A 27,932-nucleotide genomic window follows, 5' to 3' on the forward strand; every position below is an offset into this window, starting at 1 on the left:
TGAACATTTTATATTGAGCATAGTATTATGAGCTTATTTATTTAATGAAATCTGGTCATTTATTTTTGTTTCATGTTTCTATCACTATTCAAATGGAGTCTGATTATTCACTGCAATATTATTTGTAAGAGAGAAACCCCTGATTCCATCCAAATATCATTCAATAGAGAGTTAAATAAATCACAGTATATCCATAAAACAAAACATTATTAAATACTGCCCATATTCACTGAGTATATTGACATAGAAAAATATATGTGCAAATATCAGTGAAAAAAGCAAGTTATAGAACAGCATGTGTTGTATAGTCCTTTTATTTATATTATAAATAAATATTTAATTACTATTTATATGCTATATGTATATGTATTCATATGTATATGAATTTTACTTCAAAATTCAGTTTATGGTGAGTTTTTATTTGGTAATTTAGATGATTTCATACATACACTCCTAATGCAAACCTTAACCCATTTTGACAGGTTTTTTTTGTTTGTTTGTTTTGTTTTGTTTTTGGCTAACCCCTTAATCACAAAATCTCTTCTGACATTAACATTTTATGTGCAGTGATTTTGTGGTTTCCTTAAGTGGATGCTGCCACTGAGATTTGGGTCACTATTGCTGGTCTCTCCATTACCTTTTAGTTTTTTGTTCTTTTGGTTTTAACAGATTTGCTTTTTATTTTTTTTTTAATTTTTTTATTTATTTATTTTTAAAGATTTTATTTATTTATTTGACAGAGAGAGAGAGAGACAGCGAGAGAGGGAACACAAGCAGGGGGAGTGGGAGAGGAAGAAGCAGGCTCATAGCAGAGGAGCCTGATGTGGGGCTCGATCCCAGAACGCCGGGATCACGCCCTGAGCTGAAGGCAGACGCTTAACCGCTGTGCCACCCAGGCGCCCCAACAGATTTGCTTTTTAGATCAGTGCATTTGTCCAGACTTATGGAGATGGCTTGAAGTTGAAGTGAGCAGTTTTTCACACATAAAGCAAGCAGAAATCCATGGAACATGAACCTGATGGTATCAGTTTCCTTGTGTCAGTTGCTGTGAAACAAAATAATATGGGTGCTGTGACCATCTGAATGTCACATGTGATGTGCAGGTAACCCCTGCTGCACGGCCTCCCTCATCACAGAACACAGCATTCTCTTTGCAGAACTATTTCCTCTCTCCCATATTAAATTTTCAAAAAGATTATGAATTAATTTTACTTAAAATTGGTGCAGTCTGAGCAATCATATACATATTAACTGCTGATCAGCTTGATCCTTTTCAAGTTTCTTCTTTCCATTTGTTCATGAATTTTCTTAGGATATCTTAGGTTTAATTACGAATCCTTACTTAACATAGCTCACAATACTGTACAAACAGACATTAAATTCACTTAACTGGACTTCATTTTCTCATCTCTAAAATTGGACAGCTTTCCAAAAATATTCACTGCATACCAGTTATGTGCACTGTACAAAATTAAAATGTAACTGTTGCCCTAAATAAAGGATAGTAGATAATGTCCCGCTTGGGAACAAGACCGGAAAATATTGCTATTTTCTTTAAAACTGGCTTTAGGTTATAGTTTAAAAGTCAATGGGGATCAAATGGGACAACTACACAAATCTGGAGACTAAAATAAATGCTAATGTATTGAGGGTGGTGAAACTTGAATTGAGTCTGCAAGGGTGGGATGAATTTGGATAGGGAAGGAGAACACATGGAATAAATAATGGATTGAGGGCAGTTGAATAGATAAATGAAATATCGAATTACAAGGCCTTTGTAATGTCAAATCACCTAGCTTAAAGATCTTTAGTGCTTCCTTTAAGCAGGAAAATGTATCCTAATTATGTCCCCAGTGTCTCTTTGATACTAGGTGGTAGATGAGTCATATTACTTCCCAATTTCCCAATACTCTGGTTTAGTTTTATAAATTATGTATTTTTTACCTCAGTGGCAAAACAATGAAACTAAAGCTTCCATTCATTTTTTAAATTATTTTCCCATTGTACCTATTTCTAAAACAAGAAAATCACAAATGCACTGCTAATTGCTGTTAACATGATTCACTGTTTTAACTAGATTGTGAAACCCATGTGAGCTATATCACTACTAAACATAGAAAGTGCATTTTGTGGTTCTATTTTAATGAATCTATATAGTTAATAAGCATTAGTTTGATGCTTTTTCAATTAGTTTAAAATCACAGATTTATTTTTTCATGAGATGATCTAATGGTCATTAGAGCAACCATTGCCTTTTAACCATTATTCCTTTTCTCTCCTGCCCCAAGAAAGTAAATCTGACTTATATGACTATATAGCCATATAAGTCAGTATATATATAATTATGTGTGTGTATGAATGTGTATATATTATGTGTGTGTATATATTCATATACATACACATCTGTGGAACTAAAACATAGATGAAGACATAAGTTTTTCTCTTTGATAAATCTAGTAATGTAGCTTAATGAAACAGCTGAGTTTTATTGAGCAACACAGAGGAGTGTATTAAATATTTATCTATATTGTTTTCTTTCTTTGACAAATATTTATTGAGGCCTACAACATTGTAGACTCTATTCTAAAACTATAGTTATAATGGTGATCAAAAAAGTCATAGCCCTGACCTCATGAAACTCCAGGTCCAATGGAGGAGACTAATAAACATACAAATGTATGCTTACATACTAACTACATGTGTACATAATTATATATATTACATATTATTAATTACTCAAAAAATGCCATTCTCCAAATTTAGCACAGGAATCAAAATGCATGTGAAAGACTGATAGACTAGAGAAGACTTTGTAGTTCTCTGAGTACTTTCAGTGCAGACATTATCTGTTGTTTCTCATTGTGCCCCAAACATTGTGCAGTTCTGAGAGCGTATAACTGACCAAATCATTTGCTGTCTGAAGTCTTTGGCTGGCCGGGAGAGAATAATATTCCTTTTTATATTTTCACAAGGAAGAAGTTGGTAATGGCAACTTTTAAGTCCTGAGGCATGTCCTCTTTGGGCCATTGGCCAAAAAACAAATGAACAAACAAATAATAAAACAAAAACCATATAAACCAAAACCTATTTCTAAATACATCTCTGAATACTTCCAGAAGCAACTCTATAACCTATAAATGACTGAGTTCATTTGAAATTTGAAATGATAATTTACTCTTCTTTGCCTTAGTAATAACACACACACACACACACACTCACATTTATAGCATTTATCATCTGGGAAAGCATTTATAATCATACATAAATATCATTTTTTTAATCATTGCCATTGAATCAAAACTTCTGAAATATTTTCAGAGTTTAAAAATATATATTTCTTGTTTGTTTATGTAAATAATGAATTACAAGATAATTTCAAACTTGCAGAGCATATTTGGTACATAACTAACTAGATTTATAATACAGCAAACAAAACAATCCTTAAGTCGATATGAATTGGGTAACAACCATATGTAAAATAGATTATAATATGCTAAGAAATGCATTTTGTATCTTTTATAATGAACTATTCATATTTGATGGTGAGCCACAATGGGTATAGAATTATTTTGAATGGATGGAATTTCCAGGTTATAAAAGTTCACTTAAAACACCCAAGGATAAGACAGACAAAGGAGATATAAGAATTGTTGATACTGTATAGAACTAAAGCCTGTCCAATGAAGAGATATGTGGGTTTTAATATCATATGTGTATCAGTGTAGTACACAGCCCATAGGTTTTGGGTAGTTACTGTACTTGACAGTTGGTACTGTGGAACAAAAGAGAAAGGGAGGGAAGGAGGGAGAAAGGAAGTCCAAAGGTTGCCGCCTCCTGCCACCTACTAACCCAGTTCATGAACATGTCACTGTCAGACCATCCTGAATACACAGTAACCAACTTCAAAATCAGGGTAGGTTTATTGTGTCAAAACGCGGTCCTGAGCTCTGTGGGAAAATTATGTGCTGAAAGCGCAGCTGCCCTTTGAATGCAACGCCCAAGGCCGTATGTACTTTCCATCTCACCTGCCTCAGAGATAATTAATTCCTTATGTGTTCTAATATATTTTAAATGGGAACAACAACAAAACTGGTTATAGTTGTGGCAGAATGTCACGTAGTTGCAAATTAGAGAAAACTCAGCTAAAACTAGATAAACAAAAAAGTGGAAGTATTTTTCCTCAGAAGTGAAGGTCCGGATTTGGGTAAAGATATGACTTAGTGGCTGAACCATATCATCAGTAATCTAATTTCTTTCTGTTTTTCCATCCTGCCTTTGAGCAGGATTGGCTTACTTCTAAAGCTGGCTCCCATCATGGTTGCAAAATGTCTGCCAGCTTACTTCTGGTAACACAGACTTCCTGTCTGTGTCTAAAGGGAAGAAAAGGAGGGTTTTTTCCAGACACTTTCTCAGAAGATCGAGGAAGCCTCCTTTCCAAGATCCTCGCCTCACGCAAGCACACAAAAACTTGATCTTACACATCACTGTCCCCAAATGGGTCATATGCTTTACCTAGACGAATAATGGTGGGCAGGAAAATGGAAAAGATTTATTTAGTTCTGAGGTATAAATAAACTTCCCCTCTAAATCCACAGGAGAAATCATCTTCCCCCAATGTATTGATGTAGGTATCCAAATAAACTGAAGATGATACAAGAGAAAGAGCTTTGAGAGCTGGTGAAGCAACCCCAGTACACATTGTGAAGGGTTTCCTATAAGCCTGCTAATTTACTGCTGCAGTTTCAAAAACTGCACCCATGGCTCTTTCCTATTGCAACAAATTTTGATACGTATAGCCATCATTCTCAACATTTAGTGTTTATAACAGTCACCTGCTGCACTTCTTTAAAATGCAGAAGACTGAACTAACACCCAAATTCAAATTTAGTACATCTGGGGCATTTTAATGAACACCCAGGGTGGTGGTTATGAGCAATGAGAGAACCACAGAACTAAGTTGTCTTTATCAGATATATGTTTTTACTGTCTGTTTTCCTACTGTCACCATCATTTCAGTACATCTTTCTGCGTTGTGAACAGGCAGAGCAATACAGAGTTATTTGTTTACTTTTGTTTCACTTGGTGCATGTCTTTTGTTTGTTTTTGTTGTTGTTAAGATTTTATTTATTTATTTATTTGAGAGAGAGATGGGGAGAGCATGAGGGGGGGTCAGAGGGAGAGGGAGAAAAAATCTCAGTGAGACTCTGTACTAATCGTGGAGCCTTATGCGGGGTTCCATCCCATCACCCTGTGATCATGACCCGAGCCAAAATCAAGAGTCAGACCCTTAACTGACTGAGCCACCCAGGGGCCCTGGTACATGTGTTTTTAATTTCTAGGATTAGAGGAACTTGCATGTGACAAAGACATATTTTTTTGATTTGTTGATTTCATGAATTCTAAGAAGCAAATAGGAAAAATGAAAAATCATTTGTGTAGCATGGCATTATCTTCCGTGGTAATTATTTCACTTAAATGTCACTAAATAGACCACTAATGTCTACTTTGAGGGTTATTTGTACCTTTGGGCCACTAGCTGCCACCCATTAATAGCTCATGGTACTCTGTTTGGTGATGTAGCCACCTACAAGGCCATCTTTGCCAGAGATAACTGCAACAGTGAATTAATAGTAATACTAACCCTTATGTGTGTGCCCTTGTGAGTATGTGTGTGTGTGTGTGTGTGTGTGTGTGTGTGTGTGTGTGTATTTTAATAGCGTGAGTATTGCTTAATGATGTCTTTGTATTACGAGGAACCACCATTATGGAGACGTTGCACAGGAACAGAATTCTGTGCAGACTTGTGTATCTGCCGACTCTAATTTGTCAATCTGTTATGAAGATAGTTTTAGGTGTTGCAGGCTTAAGTGTAGGTTGGTGCATTGCTTGCCCCACAGGCTTTGGTTTTAAGACGTTCTAATTGCTAAGACTTCTATAAGTTTGGAATTGTCTTTGCTTCTGTGCTGGCTAGTTCTTGCCTAAAGTTTCTTGCTTATCCATATATAATGGAGGGATAAAATCTTAGCATTTCTAATCTTACTTCTTTAGGCATCACATGCTTAGGATAGTTTAACTACATACCTCAGATCTCACCTATCTCTGGATTGTAAGGGACCTGAAGAAGTTTCCTGGTCCCTACATCCAGTTTTGTTTTGTTTTGTTTTGTTTTGTTTTGTTTTGTTTTGTTTCCCGTTATGCTTAAGTCGAAGTAACATTATCAGAGATCTAGCCAGTCCTCATTCCATGACCCTTTTCCCCTTTTTCTCTTTCTCTTTTAGTGAATACTGAATCAACACTTTGGGAGACAGTAAAGCATAGTGGGAAGAGTTTGGTTTGAAAGTCACATTAACATGAGCTCAAATTCAAATTGACCTTAGACAAATTGCTCAGTCACTCTGAACCTCTGTACCTATCAAATATGAGTAATTTTCATCTCATCATAGATTTATATATTGAGTTCACACATATAAAGTGGTGTTTTGTTTTGTTTTGTTTTTCCCATTTTGACTCTCCAGACTTCTACTAAAAATGACCATCTAAGTCAGCACCTACAAGGCTTTATGGTATTTTCCTAAAAGGGAATTCCTAGAAGCTACTGACAGTTTTCCTCTTCGAACATGTTATGATATATTTTGGACATGATAAAGCAGAAAACAGCTTTTTAAATATTTATGTTCTCCACACCATGCATGCCAACTGTGTTTGCTCTCTTCATTCCTTCATGTGCCAAGGAGACAAGCCAAATAGTGTGAGAGGAAAATACTGTAAGGACACAAAGTCAGCTTGTCTGAGGTATGCTCTGTGCAGATGTAACCTTAATGGGAAAGAGTAGAGACTGCTCCCTGGTTACACAGTGATACCTTGATTAACGAATCACCTGGAAACAAAGCTCCTTTATAAGCAATTCAGCTGAGTAAATTTTTATTTTAAAATTTCATGAATAAAATGAAGTAATATCGGCTGGTGTCATATAACTCAATGGTGATATTCGGGGTAAGCTGCATTTGTTTCCAGAGCAGAAATACCTCCTCACAGAATCTGTCTGTTAGTGTAAAGGTGAAGAGATAGATTCTAGGCAAAATTTTGGAAACAACTTCAGATAAATTCTTTTTTTCACTCTTATAACCACCATGCTCAATCCCCTACATACACATAGCATATTATTACCCTTGGAGTCTGGATTCTTTTAAAAATTCATCCCTTTTAAAACAGGAATCAGACTGATTCACACTTTGAGTTATAGTTCATGTTACCTCATATTGATGTTATTTAGTAATGTCTTGGGGCACCTCAGTGGCTTAGTCCCTTAAGTGTCCGACTCTTGATTTCTGCTCAGGTCATGATCTCAGGGTTGTGAGGTTGAGCCCTGCATGGGGCCCCACACTGGGCGTGGAGCCTGTTTAATATTCTCTCTTCCCTCTGATCCCTCCCCCCGGAATATTTTTTTAATTCCTCCCTTTTAAAACAGGAATCCGAATGGTTCACACTTTGAGTTATAGTTCATGTTACCTTATATTGATATTACCTAGTAATGTTTCAATCCTGGCTAGAAGTTAGTACCATTGGAAGAGATTCTGACTTAATTGGTTGGAGGTGGGGCCCAGAGTTTGGCATTCTAATATAAATTCATGGTTCTGAACCATTTCTTTAGGCTAAGTTGTATTTTCATATTGTGGCCTCTCCTTTTATGATATCCATGTTTATCATTTGTGGGTTGTAGACCACATGTGTCAAAACCACTTGGGGTCAGTCTTCAAAATGCAGGTTCTTGTGGCCTCACCATAGAATCACCACTTCTGAATATTAAAGTGTGTCGTACATGTGAGTTGAGAGTGTTTGCGTGTAACCTCTATCTTATTTATAATGTCTCCTTCATGGAATAAAATTTTTACTATCAACAATGCCTTTTGATTCCTCTTTGCTAATAGAAAATTCCCACAAAATGGTGATGATGGGATATTCTATCTCATATACAATTTATATTTTTAAACAACATAATTCATAATAATTATGTAATTTACACTCAAATAAAGTCAATCTTCTTTGCAAAAAGGAAGGGAAGACCAGATTCAGATAACTGAATGGTCTTTTCTAATCAATATGTATTTTAGAGTATAAAAGTATGTAAATGTTAATTTAATGTATATGCCCATTAATTTGTCATTATCCAATTATCTAATGACAGATTTCTAATGTAGTCACAAAAGTACAAGTCAGGAGCTTATAGTCATTGTTTGAAAATGTGAAATATATTTATGTTCAATTTCTCTTTTTCTCTCTCTCTTTCTCCCCACCCCCATCCACTCCCACCCTTTCCCTGTCCCCACATCACCTCTTTTCCTCTTTCATAGCATCAGATGAAGAAGAGCCAACTTCAGCAGGTAAAGTTCGTATGTTGCTAAGATTACTTCTACTTAATTTAATGCCCTTAATAATGGACCCTTCACACTTTGAAGTGTATTTTTCAGGTTTCAACCAAAAAACTGACATAGTTTTATTGACTTTTTTATTTCCGGGACCCATTATGGTGTCCCAGATTAAATGATGTTGGTTATAAGTCTTAAATAACAAGAGAAAAGAATTGAAAATGAACTACCACAGAGGAGAACATAATATAAAATACCACATCAACATTAAAGAATAAGGAAACAAGAAAATTAAAACATTAAGAACAATGCCAAAAATAATAAAATGAGGAGGAAAAATTAAAATGATAAAAATGCAGAAAAACAATAAAAGGAGCAGAATGAAAAAAGGAAAATGATAAAATGAACTTCCATGATAAAATACCACATTATCAAATACATAACTGACACTAAACATGCTATTCACTTAAGTTTAAGGATAAAAACCATATTGTCTCAAACACTCACATTATTTAAAACAAATTTTTACAGTTAGAACTAGTGATACTGAAACATGGCATCATAACTCTGCTCCTCATCCACCTCACCAGTATTTATCAAGCACAGGCTCAGATTTGAACTAAGTACCATGAAGAATGCTAATGGTAGAGAAGGCATTGTGTCTTCAGCATGGTTCTAGGACAATGGGACGGATCAAAGAGAAAGGCCAGGAGCCTAAAGACCAGACACATTTATAAGGATAAAGTAGGAAGCACAGCTGTTGTGGTTAGCAATAAATAAAAGACTCAGGCCAACCAGCGACATCAGGAAAAAGAACTCGGGTCCTGAGATGTAGGGGCCAGAGGCTGGTCTGAAGAGGAAAACCAGGTCCCAGCGCTAGATTCCTTCTTAGACAAGTAGTTGAGGAAAGGAGTTAGGTCTGAGAGACAAGAGCAGGAAATGGTTAGTGAAACCAATGGACAAAAGGAAGCCTGATTTTATGGGGAGGGGGGAATCTAGCCCAGTTACTGAAACTTAGATACAAGGCATCATTTCAATTCATAGACCTAACTTATTTCCACTGGTTCCAGACTTCCTGATTTCTACCTTCCTTCAAAAGTGACTGGGTGGAGATTTTTACCTGTACAAGTAAATTCGAAAGGTCAAAAAATCAATGGAATAAAACGAAGTAGATGTCTTACAAATATCTTTCATAAATCCCAAGGATGCCTAATTGCATGATACTCATAATTCCTTTGATAACGGAATCACAGAATTAGATACACTTTCAATAATTTCATTTTCATAATATCATTAGTTTGTAGTATGATTTGGATGATAAGAGCTCCCTATCATTTTCTTCCAGTCTAGTCAGTATTGTGTAGCCCATTTTTAGGAGCAATCTAATCACATGACTCAATAGCAAACTCATCTGTTGCTATGACTCCTCTGTGGATATGACTCCTCTGTCTAGTTCCTGACTTCTTTTTGCCCTTGCTTGAGGCATTAGTCTTCACAGAGTTGCCCAAAGATTCTGTATTTCTCAACCTTAGTTGAGTTTTCTCTTTGTATGAATCCTTATGAGCAAGATGCTTTTCTAGCCCAGGCTCATTCCTCTTCCATCTTACACCCCACACCTTGCTTTGTTGCCTGCCAAACAATTTTGGCACCATTGCAGAAGAATTACTATTTTTGCATAGTGGGGATTAATTTTAACCTAGTGTAAATGATATTTAAGTATAATATAACTATTTTTTGGTGTGATTTTATTATTTTAAAGTTATTTTAATAATTTATTTGTCTAGTAAGAAAATCTTTTGGTAAATGCAACTGAATATTTTTTCTCTAAATATTTATTTTACTTTAGAGTGATCTGAACATCATCAAGCCTAAATTATGGTTAAAAAGTACTTTTGTTTTTAGATGTGACCAATGTTTTTGTTGAGATTTTAGCACCAACTTTTAGAATAGAACAAATGTATTCTTAAGGAATATTTTAACTAAATTTTTCATGTACAGATTAGCACTGAGAAAATTGGTCATTTAGGAAAGCAGGCACTCCTTCTATGTAAAAACTGCCAGTGGAAGTTAAATGTTTTTCTTTTAGTGTTATCAAAGTATATAATAAAAGGAGTATGATTGTGTAGTATTAAACCTTTTGACAAAATATTTATTATGAGATTTGTAAAAACTTGGTTTCATAAGGAATATGAATAGTTGTGGAAAGTGGATTATTAATATTTTAGGTTTTTTTGTAACTTTTGCCACCAGTTATTTCAACATTTTTCTTAAATGAATATTTATTATCTGTTTATGTAATATTTTTCTTCAGTAATATTTATCAAAATATATCTTTTATTTAAAGTTGTTATGCAGAATATATTTATTTCATACATGGTTAGTAATTCTCTGTTTCTACTCTTACCTTCTTCCATTAACAGAATTTATCTAGAATAACCTTTTCTAAGCTGAGACTCATTTTATGGTCCTTTATTTTTTCTTTCTTTCTTTTTTTTCTTTCTTTCCTGGTATTTCTCCATACTGTTTAACTCATCAGTGAAATGCAATCTTTTTCCCCCCCAAATTTTACCTGAATTAAACATTTATATGTTCCTATATGATATCTTCAATATCTTTATCAGACTTATATTCTGCCTTCAGATTCACAGCATAGTTGGACAGTAACTCCTACAAATACATACTTTAATGTCTTTAAATTATTTGGATGTTTCCATTAGGAGATCTGCTGCTCCTCAAAATTCAATAGGAGAAGAAATAATAAAGAAAAAGGGGTGTCACAGGCTTCTCATTATTAGTTGTTAATATATGAATTATGAATTAAGAATGATTCTTTTAGACAAATCTACACATGACATCAGTGCAGGTCCCTAGTGTATACTGCTATTAAATGATACTATTTATTAAATGTTGCAATGTATGGATATTGTATAACAAATCTAGGTTGTTTTTACCCCACAGAATTGGATTAATTATAATTCCACAATGTGACAAATTCTCATTGTTCAGAACTATTTCTAAAAAGAATAATAGGTTTCTATCTGGAATAACAAATAGTGTGAAAAAAATCAAAAAGAGACAATATAACTCTGAGAAAATTAATGAAATATTAGATAGTGTTTTACTTGTGTTACAATGCTACAAAATGATATAGGCCTTTCTCTACAATAGAGCCTATTTGATTAGCCTTTTATGTAGAATTATTATGACTGCCATTATCAAAACAGATAACTGACCCCTCTAGTCTACTTCCATGTTTACAATATTTTTAAGTTTTTTTCTGTGTTATTTATTCAAATTTGCCTAATTTCTCTTATTTGAACTTCTAAATTGCCATGCAAAAAAGCAAGTACTGCTTTTTTTGTGTTATTTTGTGGAGGGGAAGCATAATACATCACGTCTGTGTTTCTCCTCCTGGGGATATATCCCGTTATTGAATATAGAGCATCTGGTTGTTAATCATTCAGCTCTGAAGGTTCTGATGGGATGCATTAGCCTAGAGGAACATGTTTTGTATCATCTGAGTTACTAGGGCAGTTCCACCTAACACCTGTTTCTGTAACTATTGAAAGCTCCTTTTTATTTATCTTAGTTGAATCCTATGCTCAGATATTTAAACATCTTATTTCATCGAGTATAAAAAACACATCCATGAACTATACAAGAAATTTTTTCAAGCTAGGTTATCCCAGTAATTACAAACTAATGAGATTCATATTTTTAGAATGGCCCTACAGATGCCGTACTTTCAAATGAATCATTTTTAAAGGTGATATATAAATCCAATTATGTTGCTATTGCTCAAATAGTTTTTGGAAGCTCTCTTTTGAAATTTCCTTCAGAATCTGCTTATGACAATGTAACATAAATTATTCCTTTGTAGTTTCAGAACTGTGCTACTATATTCATCAGACTTTGACCTAATAAATATGCCTTTAAAAACAAAGATTTGCAATTATTAGGAATGTGTAGTGTGTGTGTATCCGAGCATGTGAAATATAGATCAGTTTATAACTTTGAAAAGAAATCAGTTTACAACTTTTGAAAGGTGATACATAATATTTATATTAAATTTCAAAAAATAACACTCTTTAATAAAGTTAAGACGGTGGCTGCTTCCTACTCAGTTGCACAAATCCAATATTCATTTATCTTTTATTTAAAGTTCATAATAGGGAGAGGGTTCATAAACTGATTATACCAATACTTTTGTCTATGTCCTTTAAAAAATTAAGACATTTGCATTAGAAAATTGACTTCTACAAATGAGCTAATCTATATAAAATTTAATTTATTAACCATAAGGTATATTAAATCAAGCTTATTCTCACATAAATTTCTCATTCCTCTTAATTTATTTTGTCTTATTAGCTATTATTTTATGTCTCTAGAAATACCATTTATTCATCAAGTTGATGAAATCATTATAAGAATAACAATAGGACCAGAAATGAAAAATGTTATTAAATGAGATCAAAATCGGTCAAAAACCGGCTTGTGGGGATCTTATAGCTCTACAGTAGGACCGTGGCTAAAATCAAAACCACTTACTGTTTTATTCCTACCACCATAAAAACAAAGCTTGATTTTTTTTCTTCTCTTGCCTAAGGAGAGATTTTTAATTGTTTTGTCACTTTTTTTAATATTAAAGAACTGGGTTTGGGCTTATATAAAAGTAGCTATTAACATTGAGCTAACAAATAATGACAAAAAATTATGATTAGAAGAAATGGAACTTTCAGGTGAAAGTAAAAGAAAGAATCTTTTTAGCAGTCAGCTATGTTAAAACACTAAACTATGAAAGCCATACTGTTCTTTTTATGTTTATAAAGTTAAGATTTCATAGTTTACTTAAATGTAAAACTAATTTGAGGACTATCAATATCTGATCCCACTTGGTAATGATGATAGACATTGCCACCTGGATACAATAGTTTATAATAAACTCATTGTGACCTCTGTGATGCCCATCAGTGATGAATACAATAGTGATTGGGCACACCAGAGCATCATCATTTCCACTGGTTCCTTTCACATCTTTCAATATGTTTAATCTTTCAAAAGACCAGCTTGGCCATTGAGGAAGCACACACAACACCAATCACCTACATATTTAAAAGAACACTGACTAGCAGTAGTAAAGGTTTACAACTATAGTTTTACATGTATAAATATATATTTATGACTTTATAGATAAACCATACATACATGGTTATATGGATAAGCCATGTATGTGTATATATATGTATGTATATGTATATATGTGTGTGTGTTATATATATGTGTGTGTGTATATATATATGTTTAAAACAGATGTTACGTATTTCTGCAGCTAAACACAGTACACAGAGTGATTAGATATTTTTCTCTAAATTTTAAAATATTTAATTTTGGCCCTACAAAAGCTTCCCTTCTGTTTATAGTGAATTTTGTGATTGTCTTAACTATGCTATAGATTTCTTTTAGAATCTTTCCTGTTTTTTTTATGATATTCAGTTCTGCATGGCTGACTTTGCTAAATTATTCTACATCCCATGCATTTTGAAAAGGAATAATATCTTACCATATTATTCTCTAATGAACAGGAGTTGCTTTTGCATTCTGATCTTAGCACTTTATTTCCTTGGGGTCTGACATAGAGCTTCGCATCCTCGTTTTTGTTCGCCTTACATTTGTTACAAATTTTCTCCTTTTCTATATAGACATATTTTCCCTCTAGTGCCTGGAACAACTTTACTAATTATTTTATCAAGTATATTCTTGTTCATAAAGATATGCTAAGGAGGCTTAAATATTAAGTACTTACATATAAAAACCAGAAGTTTATTGCTGCGATCTCTAAAAACCAAAAGTCACTATTTGTAGATTCTCAATAGAATAAGGAAGAAATCATTGCTTCGAAAGACCAACTACAGCTGACTTTTTTTTACGAGACAAAACTTTTTTTATTGATAGATGTGTGATATTATATTGAACTGTAAGACAAAAATAGTTCTTATTTAAATGTGTTTTATGTAGATAGTATTTTTTCATGTTTTTACTAAGATAAACTTCACTGTAGTATAGGATCATGTTACCAGTAGGGAATTTGGGAGATTACCTACTCCATATCTTTCTCTTCAGACAAGCTTAAGAATTAAACTATCACAAGAGGGAAAAATAATACATTTGTAACTCTATGAATATAGATATATAATCTATCATCTCTCCCCAAAAAGTATAAATCTTAACTTGAACTAAAGTTAAAATATTGCCAAGAAATATGTGAAATAAAAAATCCTTCATAGCATAACTTGAAGATATAATTTCTTCAGGAGTATATGTTAATACCTAGCAATGCATACATTCTAAAAACAGTTATCGTGGGGCGCCTGGGTGGCTCAGTTGTTAAGCGTCTGCCTTCAGTTCAGGGCATGATCCCAGGACCCTGGGATCGAGACCCACATCAGGCTCCCTTCTGGGAGCCTGCTTCTTCCTCTCCCACTCGCTCTGCTTGTGTTCCCTCTCTCACTGGCTGTCTCTCTCTCTTTCAAATAAATAAATAAAATCTTTAAAAAAAAACACAGTTATCGTGTGACATGCTTTTATTTATTTATTTATTCATTCATTCATTCATTCATTTTTAAGAGAGAGGGCTGTGTGGCAGGGGCAGAGAGGGAGAGAGACTCTTAAGCAGGCTTCACCCCCAGCGCAGAGCCTGATGAGGGGCTTGATCTCATGACTCTGAGAACATGACCTGAGCCAAAATCAAAAGTTGGAGCTCAACCAACTGAACCACCCAGGTGCTCCTGTGTGACATGCTTTAGTTGTAAAAGAAAAGTCAGTTTAATGTTGCTTGAATAATAAGGGATTTTATTGGCTCACAGAATTGATAATGAGTAGCTCAATGATATCACTAAAAATTTGTGCTTTGTTTCTCTTTCCACATTTTTGTTCTGTCTTCTGTAGTATAAAATTTATTTTCGTTTCAAACTGGTTTCCCTTGTGGTGGTGATATGTCTGCCAAAAGCTACTGTGGCTATGTGCACCTTTATCCATGTCCAGAGAGGGCAAAGAAAGCAAAAGTCCTGAGATCCACTCTAATTGGACAGGCTTAGATCCCTTCTGCCATCCCTCTGAAACAACCAGCTACTCAAGCCCTTCCCCTGGAGCATGAAGTTAATTTCTGCTTTCTCTCAGGATCAGGAGCTAAGGGGCAGATATGTGAATAAGAATCTGGATACTCTTTTGGAAGAGACGGGGAAATACATACTAGGTCAATGATCAGTAAAGCTACTAAGTAACCGTTATAACACCTCTTTGTCATTTTTAACTACTTTCTTAGTTCTTCTACACTTTGGTATGTTTTTCATATTATTTTGTAAAAATTCTTAGGAGACTTGAGAAATCTGATTGTTCAGAAATAACTTCAATACACATCTCAGTAATACTAAAGTCTATTCATATTTGCAGTGTTTTACATCATGAATTTTTAAAATCTCAACTCCACTGTATACTTTTTCTCTCATGTGCTTAAAAATATATTTATGCTTGCCAAAACTGTGTACATGTATTATCTGTATTGAACTGATCTTTCTTTTTTTCTTTAATGATCTGTTTCTACAGAAACTAGTAAGTTTACTCAACTCTAGTTCTTACATGCAGCTGACTGTAATCTTCCTCTCCTACATTTCAAAAAATGCCAATCATGTTAAATTTCATTGTCCAGAAAATTCCTGAGAGTATTAGATACTGTCATTACTTAGTTTAACCCAGGCTGATATTATCTTATTATAGATGAACATTTTTTATCATGAACTTATAGCCAAAACATAATAATTTTGTTCAGAATATTAGAAAATGGCCATTCAAATTTAGTAAACTTTTTAAGCTTGGGGGAAAAATGTGATTTAATCTTTTCATGTATGTTGCTGCAGCTTTAAAAATTCAATTTTTGAAACTCACTTCCATCATAATGTTGAAAAATAGCTCCAGAGGTGTAAATAAAATTTTGATTTAACGTTTGTAGAAATTTCATATTTTTTCAATTAATAATAGATTTTGTGCTGTTGACCTTTAGAATACTGGGAGAAAAACCAAAAATGAAACCCAAGTTAATGTTAAGCTCAAATACTGAAAAAGCATCAAATTAAAAACAAAATGGTCATAAAGGTATATAAATGGAAGTGGAAAGTGTGTCAGTAAGGCTTCTCCAGAGAAGCAGAACCATATGGGGGCACCTGGGTGGCTCAGTCAGTTAAGCATCTGACTCTTGATTCTGCCTCAGGTCCTGATCTCGGGGTTATGAGATCGAGCCCCACATCAGACTCTGCGCTGAGTGTGGAGCCTGCTTAAGATTCTCTCTCTCCCCTCTGGACTCCAGGAAACAAACTGAGGGTTTCAGAGTGGAAGGGGGTGGGGGAGGGGATAACAGGGTGATGGGTATTAAGGAGGACACGTACTGTGATGTGTTACATGTAACTAATGAATCATTGAACACTACTTTAAAAACTAATGATGTACTGTACAGTGGCTAACTGAACATAATAAAATTAAAAGAAAGAACTGAGCTGAAGGCAGACGCTTAATGACCGAGCCACCCAGGCGTCCCTGACTCCTTGCTCTTAAACTCCAGGACATACAACCTGGCAATTAAATTTAACTCTTACGAAGTTGGGATTAAAAGTAGTAGCAATAGCGGTGCCTGGCTGGCTCAGTTGGTAGAGCACACGACTCTTGATCTTGGGGTTGTGAGTTCAAGCCCCGTGTTGGGCATATGGCATATACTTACAAAATAAAATAAGTGAAAAGTTAAAAAAAAAATTCTCTCTCTCCCTCTCTCTCTGCCCCTCCGGCCAACTCCTGCTCACTCTCTCTCCCTATCAATCAATAAACCATATGTGTGTATGTGTATAAATACATAAACTACATAGTCCAAAGAGATTTATTTTAAGGAATTGACTCACATGATTGTAGGTAGGCTTTGGCAAGTCCCAAATCTGTAGGGCAAGCCAGGTCATCTGGAAACTTAGGATTTTTATGTTACAGTCTTGAGTCAAAGTTCTTTCTTCTCAGGGGAACCTCAGGTTTTACTCCTAAGGCCTTTACCTAACTGATTGGATGAAGCCCACCCACATCATGGAGGCTAATCCGCTTTTTTAAAGTCCATTGATTGTAGACAGCTACAAAGCATCTCCACAGCAACATCTAGACTAGTATTTGACCAAGGAACTGGACACCATAGTCTAGCCATATTTACACATAAAGTATAGCCATCATAGAGAGCGAATAAAAATCATGTAAATGTAAAATATTTTAATTCTCAATAAAGCTATTTCCAGAGAAACAGATAAGCAGAATTTCTAACATTTAATCATGTGCTTGTTGCCCCACTGTCTGTACACACGTAGACTTTGAGCTTCTTTAATTTTTAATCCTCCCTACACTAGTTGGATGTATCTTTAAGGACATCTCCAATTGTCTGGCCCAGTTTTTTGCTGTCTCTAGTTTCACCTCAAAGTTTAATCCAAATAGAGCACTGAGAAGTATTAATTTCCTATTCCAGGGATTTGTGGGCTCAAGGAAGTCATTAAACTTTCTGGTTCATGATGGGTAAGATAAAACTCCATGGACTTGCAGGCCTGAACCTGTGCTTTTAGTGCCTTTGTCTTCAGATAAATAGCTATCTCCTGCTTGTAAAGTATTTTCCTTTTGTAGCTTTCATTTTCATCATCTGTAAAATGGGATAATAATAATGCCTACCATAGAGGTTTGATACAGGGATCAAATACGATGATACATTAAAGCGCTTACCACATCATGCACATTCTATAATAAGTACAGGGAATCTAAATGTTATTTTTACTTTCATTATCATCAGTGTTGTTTGCCATGTTATTATTATTATTATTATTATTATTTTGATTGTCAGGCAATTTGTGGAGTGTTCGGTGTACAGTATTTTATTTAATTTTTACAATAAAGCAATACAGCTTTAAAGATAAAATATATATATACACGTATAATCTATCTATGTATCATCTATCTGTCTATCTATATTCTTACTTCTAGTAAGAAAAACACTGAATTTTAAAACATAAAGAAATATGCTCAAAGTTATATAATTAACAAGTAACAGAAGCAAGATTCAAATTCAACTTTCCCTGGGAAAACTTGTGCTCATTCTACTTCGGCAAATTCTGTCTTTTTATTCACTTATAAACAGATTTAAATAACATTTCTTTCAATTGTAAAAGCAATACACAGTTATTCAATTTTTATGCATACATTATAAAACAGAACCTAATAGCATGCAAAATTTTACCTATCATTTTAAATGATGGTCTGATTACTATAGTAATTTATGGACCTTGTAGATATATTTTTTAAAGCATAAAATAGGAAATGAAAATCCACCTGACTGCCTTAATCCATATTGACTATTTGCATTTAAAAAAATAGTCTGCCTCGATCTAACAGCTCTTACAGTCTTCTCCATCCCAGTTGCTCAGGATGGAAACTGGATATAATTTGTACCCTTCTCCATTACCCCCTGGATGCATTTTCTAAGACTGCCACCCTGCCTTTTCGTTTCTGTAAAACCAGCACAAACCCTGGGCACATGCCCATCGTAGGCAGGGCTGTGCACTCACAGATCCTTCTGGTGGCTTCCCCCAAGGGTGTCTGCATGACTACTCCATCACATCTTTCCTGTCTTGATCAAAGATCTCTTCTCAGGAAGGCCTTCTCTTTGTCTCTAAAACGGTCACACCTTTTCCACCTTGTCAGGTCTCCTAGTCTGCTTTACTTTTTAATGTTAGCACTGTCTGAAGACCACATATATAGCTTCTTTGTTGTCTATCCAGGCTGAATATAAATTCTGAGGCATGGGATTTTTTAGTCTGTTTTATTCACTACTGAATCTTTCCAGCTACTAGAACGATGTTTGGTATATGGTAGATGCTTAATAAATACTTGTTTTACGATTGAATTAATGAATAAAGTTAGCCATACTGATTTTATACTGATTTTAAAGCACTATCAACCCAAAAATATACACAGTTCTTCTTTATAAAACAAAATAGGGGGGTGACGATAGATATATTTCCCCATTTAAGAAATAAATAAAGGATAACACTAATAATTGGCTAAGAATCTTAAAGATGCTTTAAAATTACTGAAATCCCTTGGTATTGGTCTTTGTTTTTCTGCTCTTGTTGCACTAGAGTAAATGTGTTGTGCTTAGTGATTCTTCCAGGGTGGTGTACTAACAATGTCGGTAATTCAGCCATTGTTAGTAATTACGGTGTGGAAACTGCAGCGGTGATTTTAAGAAGCCTCAAACTTGACAGCAACCATAACCAGTGGACTTTGAGTAGCACATTTAAAAATAAAATGTACCTGGGCATAGTATATTTTGGGGATGTACTTTTTTTTAAGAAAAGATGGTTACCCAAAACAGACTTTCAACTGCTAGAATACTCCAAGATTTAGAGGTTCGTTCCCTATTTATTCAGCTAATTTTCTGCTTCACCGAACAGAAGTCTAAATGAGAAATACCCAGTATTTTTTATCCAATTTAAGTGATATGCTTAAAATAATATCTATATCTATTCATATCTAATTCTCTGCTTCTCTAGACATAAATCTAAACAAGAAAATATCCAGTATTTTTTTAATCTAATTTAAACATTATCTCCTCCAGTCCCGTCCATGTTGCAGCAAATGTTGAGAAATCGTTCTTTCTGATGGTTGAGTAATATTCCATTGTATATATGGACCACATCTTAATCCAGTAGGCTGGTGATGGGTATTAAGGAAGGCACATATTGCATGGTGCACTGGGTGTTACACACAAGTAATGAATCATGGAACTTTACATCAAACTAGGGATGTACTGTATGGTGACTAACATAATACCATACAAAAAAACACTTAAAAAAATAATCTAATTTAAACAATATCCAGTTTTTTTATCCAATTTGAATAACATTGTTAATTTTTTCAAAAGCTTACCAGAGGCTTTTGGAAAAGAACCAACAATCCAGTTCTCAAAAATAAAAACAAAGAATAAAACCCACTGTACATATCCACCAGTGGTTTGTGCCAGGGCTTTAGATGTTCTACAGAGGACATCATGATGCCTGTCCGAGACGGAGGCACTCTGAAACCATTTCATCCCATAACTTAGCTTTGAAAAATGGAGTGGGAGGAATTATGCAAGTACTGAGCTACTAATATAAACAAAGCTAAGATAAGAATAATTAGAAAGTGAACAGACAGGGATTTTTATCCCCCAGAATTTTAACATTCTGCACCTTCACCTATCTAAACACATTGTTTTACACTAAGTTTTATTTATAAGATCATCAAGAAACCACTGACAATTCTGATTCATGTTGAGTTCCTATGATATGCCAAGCCTTAGACTGATAATTTTTAGGCAGAACACTCAAGGAATTTGTCTAACTTTCTTTTTTTTTTATCATTATTATTATTATGTTCAGTTAGCCACTGTATACTACATCATTAGTTTTTGATGTAGTGTTCAATGATTCATTAATTAACGTATAACACCCAGTGCACATTGCAACATGTGCCTTCCTTGATACCCATCACCTTGTTCTCCCCTCCCCCCTGAAACTCTCAGTTTGTTTCCTGGTTTCCATAGTCTTTTATGGTTCATCTCCCTCTCTGATTTCTCCCCCTTCAGATTTCCTTCCCTTCCCCTATGGTCCTCCGAGCCATTGCTTATGTTCCACATATGAGTGAAACCATATAATTGTCTTTCTTTGCTTGACTTACTTCACTTAGCATTATCCCCTCCAGTTCCATCCATGTCCGTGCAAGTGGTGGGTATTCATCCTTTCCAATGGCTGAATAATATTCCATTGTATACATGGACCACATCTTCTTTATTCATTCATCTGTTGAAGGACTTCTTGGCTCCTTCCACAGTTTGGCTATTGTGGACATTGCTGCTATGAATATTGGGGGTATATGTGCCCCTTCTTTTCACTACATCTGTATCTTTGGGGTAAATACATAGTGCAATTGCTGGATCGTAGGGTACCTGTATTTTTAACGTCTTGAGGAACCTTCATACTGTTTTCCAAAGTGGCTGTACCAGCTTGCATTCCCATCAACAGTGTAAGAGGGTTACCCTTTCTCCACATCCTTGCCAACATTTGTTGTTTCCTGTTTTGTTAATTTTTGCCATTCTAATTGGTGTAAGGTAGTATCTGATTGTGGTTTTGATTTGTATTTCCCTGGTGACTAGTGATGTTGAGCATTTTTTCATTTGTCTGTTTGCCATTTGTATGTCTTCTTTAGAGAAATGTCTGTTCATGTCTTCTGCCCATTTTTTGATTAGATTATTTGTTTTTTGAGTGTTGAGTTTGAGAAGTTCTTTATAGATCTCAGATATCAGCCCTTTATCTGTAATGTCATTTGCAGATATCTTCTCCCATTTTATGGGTTGCCCTTAGTTTTCTTGGCCATTTCCTTTGCTGTGCAGAAGCTTTTTATTTTGATGAAGTCCCAAACATTCATTTTCACTTTTGTTTCCCTTGCCTTTGGAGACGTGTCTTGAAAGAAGTTACTGTGGCCAATGTTGAAGAGGTTACTGCCTATGTTCCCTTGCTGACTTCAAGCTACGTTACAAAGCAGTAATCACCAAGACAGCATGGTAGTGGCACAAAAACAGACACATAGACCAATGGAACAAAATAGAGACTCTAGAAACGGACCCTGAACTCTATGGTCAACTAATCTTTGACAAATCAGGAAAAAAAATATCCAGTGGAAAAAAGACAGTTTCTTCAATAAGTGGTGCTGGGAAAATTGGACAGCTACATACAGAAATTGGACCATTCCCTTACACCATACATAAAATGGATGAAAGACCTCAATGTGAGACAGGAATCCATCAAAATCCTAGAAGAGAATGTAGGCAGTAACCTCTTCAACATCAGTCACAGTAACTTCTTTCAAGATATATCTAACTTTCAAGATTGCTGAGAATTCATAGAGCTGTAGGAAAGGAAGATTAGCATATTTTTAAATAACTTGGGTTTTCAAAAGTGATTATATTTCCAGTCTCTTTTTTGTCCATCTTCGAAATACTCTGTGCTCCCTGATGCTTGGGTTGGTGGTAGGAGGTTGAGGAATAAAACTATTGATTCACACTAATTTTTTTTTTATGTTCAGTTAGCCACTGTATAGTACATCATTAGTTTTTGATAATAGTGTTCAATGATTCATCAGTTGTGTATAACACCCAGTGATCACACTAATTTTATTCTTATTCTGGAAATGAGGGAACCAACAAAAGTTGGTCCCTTAAGGCATTCTTTCATTTTACTCATGAAACCTGTACCTAGTTTTTATCATGCTATCATGCCATGTTTCTTCTCCCTAGGAGATAACAGCCTCCTCTATTACAAGTCATACATGCTGTGCTCATTCTTACTTCAAAGCTTTAATTCACAATTTTCTGTCTAGAGCATGCTTTTCTTTCCCTATCATATCTCCAAAACTTATCCATCTTTCACATTCATGAGGTGTGGAGAGGCAATAGTTTCTATCCTTAAAGGGATTTTAGCTCCTTTGTTATGTTCTGGATTATGGTTGTTTTTCCACTTGGGCTGGGGACTCACTCTTAACTGTGAGTCATCCTTCTATTGCATTCCCAACAATACTGAAAGCAGTCAGGGATGAATACCTGTTTCCTGATCTCTACATAATATCATTAGAAGTATTATCACCTGTTGAGATCATAAAACAGAGAGAAAGAGAGAGAGAGAGGAGGGAGAACGATCAATCAAATGAATGGTGCTTTTCAAATATAGAAAATATGTAAACTGTATCATAGTACCCATATGCAGGCACTGGATTTGTGCAAATTACAACTATGTAAGTCACTTTTCTTGATCTATATCATTCTCTAATCACTTTGATTATCTATAGCTGTATTAGTTTCCCAGTGTTCCCATAACCAATTACCATAACCCTGGTGATATTAAGCAACACAAATTTATTCTCTTACAGTTCTGAAGATCAGAAGTCTGAAATCAAGGTGTCATCAGGGTCGTGCTCCCCCTGAGTGCTCTAGGGGAGAATCCTCCTTTGCCTCTTCCAGTTCATGGTGGTTGTCAGCATTTCTTGTCTTCCTTGGCTATAACCACATCACTCCAGTCTCTGCCCCCACATTGGCATTACATTTTCCTTTTCAGTATGTGACTTCTCTCACTCTTTCTAGTATAAGGACACTTATCATTGGATTTAAGACCCACTCAGGTACTCTAGGATGATCTCACCTCAAGATCCTTAATTAGGATCTTTTTTTCAAATAAGGTAACATTCAGAGGTTCCAGGGATTTGGTTGTGGACTTATCTTTTGTGGGAACACTATTCATCCTACTATAGCAGCTGAAGTAAGGTGTGGTAAATAAATGTAAAATGAATTAGCTTGTTATTTTCTGGACCTGAAAGTTTTAGGTAAATGAACATGTTAATGTATAATGAAAGATTCACAAGAGTTGGTAGAATATTTTTTCTTGCACTTCTGATATTTTGTACTTTCTGATATCTTATACTTAAAAAATTAGTCATAAAAATATAATGATGAGATCCTAGTTTACTCAATAAAACAACATGGATAGCATTCATAAAGCCTGCAGGTACTGTCAAAACCTCAGCCAATATAATTCAGTAAAGGTGAAGCTAACCTCAGAATAAGTGGAAATTGTTTATGTTCAAAGAAATGATTTCTAGGTAACAAAATTAGATAACAACTATAATATATTTTAAACTTATGTATGTTTGTGAAACATCTGGTGAGAGAAAAAAATAGAGATAATCAATATTATGACCACGTTATAAAGTAGCTTCTTTTCATTTTAAAGAAGAAAAGTAATATTCACGGATTTCTTCTTAAATATTTTGACATAATTTTATAATTGTTTACTATTTTATAGAGTCTCCAACTTTAATGCTGAATGTATTAATTTGTAAAGGCCAGGAGAACGAAAAGCAGAACCGCAGATTATAGAAACCTAAATGCCTTTGTTTTACCCAGTCAGCTTAGAGTAACACAGAATTAGAAAACATAAAATTAAACCTTACCTTATTTCCATTTCAGTTTTATGATTTATTGGCAGAAGAAATCAGCTAAATATGGATGATCTGTTTTGAATAGAAAACAAATATTTACTGTGGTAAATGAGAACAGTCTTTTGTCCAAATTCATTTTAGCAAATTGGGAGCTAAAGCTTGATCTTACTGTAATGAATACAGGAATTTTAAAACTATTACTACTTTAAATGTCACTTTCATGATCATTTTAACATGTAAATCATCTTGGCAAGCTAATAATATTTTTTTACACCTAGGCAATGTCCCTTGAAAGGAGTGATGCTAAAAGGTGAATTAGAATGGGCTTAGGAACAAATCTAAGGTCTTTCTAGATTCAAGTAACAAGAACCAAGTGTCTCGCTATGATGTCAAAATGACTCCTGGGAAATCATCATGTTGAGTAGAGCAGAAAATGCCAGTAGATTGCTGTAAAAAAAAAAAAAAAAAAAAAAAAGATGTGTCAGGAAAACATTTTAATGTAATTTCTTCCACTTTATTTACCATGAACTGGCTAGTCAATAAATATGTGTTTTCTGTTGCCGAGTGTTATAGTACTGCCAGTGTTTCTACCCCATGATTGATAGAAATTGAGAATAGCTTTAGTGTTCACCATCTGTCATTAAAGAGTCAAATTCTTCAAGTGGACCCAGCTTCTTTATAAGATTTTAAATATTATGGCTATTACACATTTCACATGGCCTCTGTGGACAAGATGCAGTTTTACAGTGACACATCTGACTTCATTGTTTTTCTTGCTCCTTGTCAGATTACTGCCCATCCTTATTTTTGTTGGTAATTTGAATGTTTCTAGCTATTTCACATAATTTGGGACTATCTAAAAACTTTCCTGAAAAAAGTGGGAAGCAGAGATGTATAAACATATATTCATGACTGAGTAAAAAGTTATTGCTTTAATTTCCAAGGCTACTTATAGGGCACATTGCATTTAAAGATATGCAAAAGTAACATTTCCGTTTTAGGTCATGCAGCCATTTTCTGATAGTTGGCCTCGGGCCAATTAACTCATGCTTAAAAAATGGTCACAATAGAAGAAAGAGAATTTTAAGAATGATTTTGAGATCACTAATATGCTATTTAAAAGAAGGCATAAGACTCTTTGAAGGATACTGATGTATCCCCATGTTAATTGGAACTCAAGCAGGCAAGGAAAAGGCAGTTTGCATGTAGACAGAGATAGAAACTAATTAGATAATGACTAAAACTAGGCATTTAATAGAGATGCATGCAGATTTCAAAAAAGAATTCAAGAAAAGGAAAAAATTTTATAATTTAGAAATGAGCTGAACATCAAAAACATGGAACTTAGTTATAAAAATATATTAATTATTCTGATGGCAAAAATTCCAGTTGTAGTTTTATCTACATTTTGATGAAAATAAAATGTTTTCTGTACCAAATATAATTAGGACAGACAGTATTCAACATATTTTAAAATTGGTTGTGTTCTGTATTGTTAGTTTCAATGGATATATAGAGGGATACATGGAAAGTGACTCTGACTAGCAAGGTCATATAAATGTGTAGTTTTGCTTGGACAAGTAATTATTTTCTAATGAAGCATTTTAAATAAATTTTGTAATAATGATTATTAGGTATATTCACTGTGTCCAATAAATGCCATGAACATTATTTAAGTAAAATTATGTTTGATGTTTTGCTTTCATTAGCTATTTTAGAATTAAAGTAATAAAAGTAGAGAGCAACAAAGATGGAAATCTCTGTGGAACAAACAGGGAAAGCAAACCTGTTTTCTAATGATGGCATCCAGTATCCATAAGAATTGTTGATCATGTCTAAGGAATGGCAAAAGCATGTAATGATCCAATTTTTTTTTTTAAAGAATGTATCTACGGACGTGTACTTTCCTTGCATGAAATGTTGCCTCTTTTCCAAGATAGGTAATACAAGATATTCAAGTATTTTCTCTTCAGTTATGTAAAATGAGTATTTTTTTAGAGAAATGTTGATACTTTTTTAAAAGTAAAGAATAATGTCTTCTCAAAAGTCTAGAAATGGGATGAGCCCTTGACTGAAAGTTTTTAATGGCCACTTGTGAGAGTACAAGGCTTCCATTATGTGATAGATTTTGTAAGTCACTCACCTAGGTGACCTTTCAATTAAATTATTGAAGTGCATTCTAATTCAGGATTTCCCTGAAGATCCCTTTGAATATTCATCCAATTCAGAGGTTCCCATGCATCTCATTAAGCATTACGACCCACCAGGAACATGTGCTGTTGGCACACCAAAATCAGCACTGAGATTCAAATTCCTTTTGAGAGCAATTTGTGGAATTAATTTACCTATATGATTTAGGCCTGTTAAGGGGTTCCTTCAACATCTGTTGGGTCATCTTTGCTAGAGACTTTTTATCTGAAGAAATAAAAAAATATGCCTAGTGGTAGTATTTACTTAATTCCCTAGATTTTAATTCAGGCAAACATGAGGTATAATGCTCATAAAATACCCCATCTTTGAGATTTGTTCAGCTTAATGTTCTGCAGAATATTAATATATTAAAAGCCGAGTACTTCTCATTTTTTTTCCCCTCACAAGTTAACCATTTAAAGGCAAAATTCAGTAGTTTGAAGATAAATCTAGTTAGTTTTCTCTGTAGCATTGAACATGAACAACAGTCCATTACTTCTTGGCATTTCCTGCCTCCACCTCCATGGTACTGTATTCTTGGCTGGCTTTAAAGATGTCTGTTCCTATTTAGTGTTCTGTTTTCCTTGCCTCTTGAATATGATCTTTGCTATCTTCTTGACCCACTTTCCTGTAATCTCCCCCAGGCTTCCTGTGTAGATAATACTCCCAAACCTGGGTACTAATCTAGGTACCTAAACCTCAGTGACTCAGTTCTCTCAGTGAAATGGTGAAATTATGTAATCATTATTGGAGATATTATATGTAAAAGACCAAGGGGAATAACCAACTCACAGTACATGTAAGGCTGCTTTCTCTTCTCCCTCTTTTCTATAGCCTGGATTCTCTCCTGAATTTCAGATTTCTATTTTCAGATATCAGCTAGCCACATCTAATGGCCTATTTGCAAAAATAAATATTCTTTACTTTTTTTCCCCTCTGCCTTCATATATTCCCTGTCTCAATGATATTACCAACATTTCTGTCAGGCATAAAACATCCAGTTTACCTTTAATTCCACTCTGTTCTTCAACATTACCTTATATACTCATTTGTTTCTTACTCTGCAATACTATTAAGTCTATCCCCTACTATGGACTCCTGACTGACATCCTGTAGTACTATAAAAATCTGTGTTTGCACAAAATTTGCTTAGCTCTTTATAGTTTGCAAAATGTTATACTTTCTTGCTGAATCAGTCCAGATGAACCTGGTGATGCCCCAGGAACAAGCCACATCCAGATCCCGTGACTTAACACACATGTCCAGTGTGGGTCAGTAGGGGACCTC

General features: G+C 34.5%; 1 protein-coding gene across 1 annotated transcript in view; it reads left to right on the forward strand.

Moving 5' to 3' along the window:
- EDIL3 (EGF like repeats and discoidin domains 3) overlaps positions 1–27,932 on the forward strand; it is a 396,558-nt gene that overhangs the window by 138,372 nt on the left and 230,254 nt on the right. The window contains exon 3 of the mRNA XM_008706378.2: positions 8,352–8,381. Coding sequence (XP_008704600.1) covers positions 8,352–8,381 — 30 coding nt within the window. The remainder of the gene's footprint in view (positions 1–8,351; positions 8,382–27,932) is intronic.

Source organism: Ursus maritimus, unplaced genomic scaffold, assembly GCF_017311325.1.
Source record: "Ursus maritimus isolate PB19 unplaced genomic scaffold, ASM1731132v1 scaffold_5, whole genome shotgun sequence".
In the NCBI taxonomy this organism is placed as follows: Eukaryota; Metazoa; Chordata; class Mammalia; order Carnivora; family Ursidae; genus Ursus; species Ursus maritimus.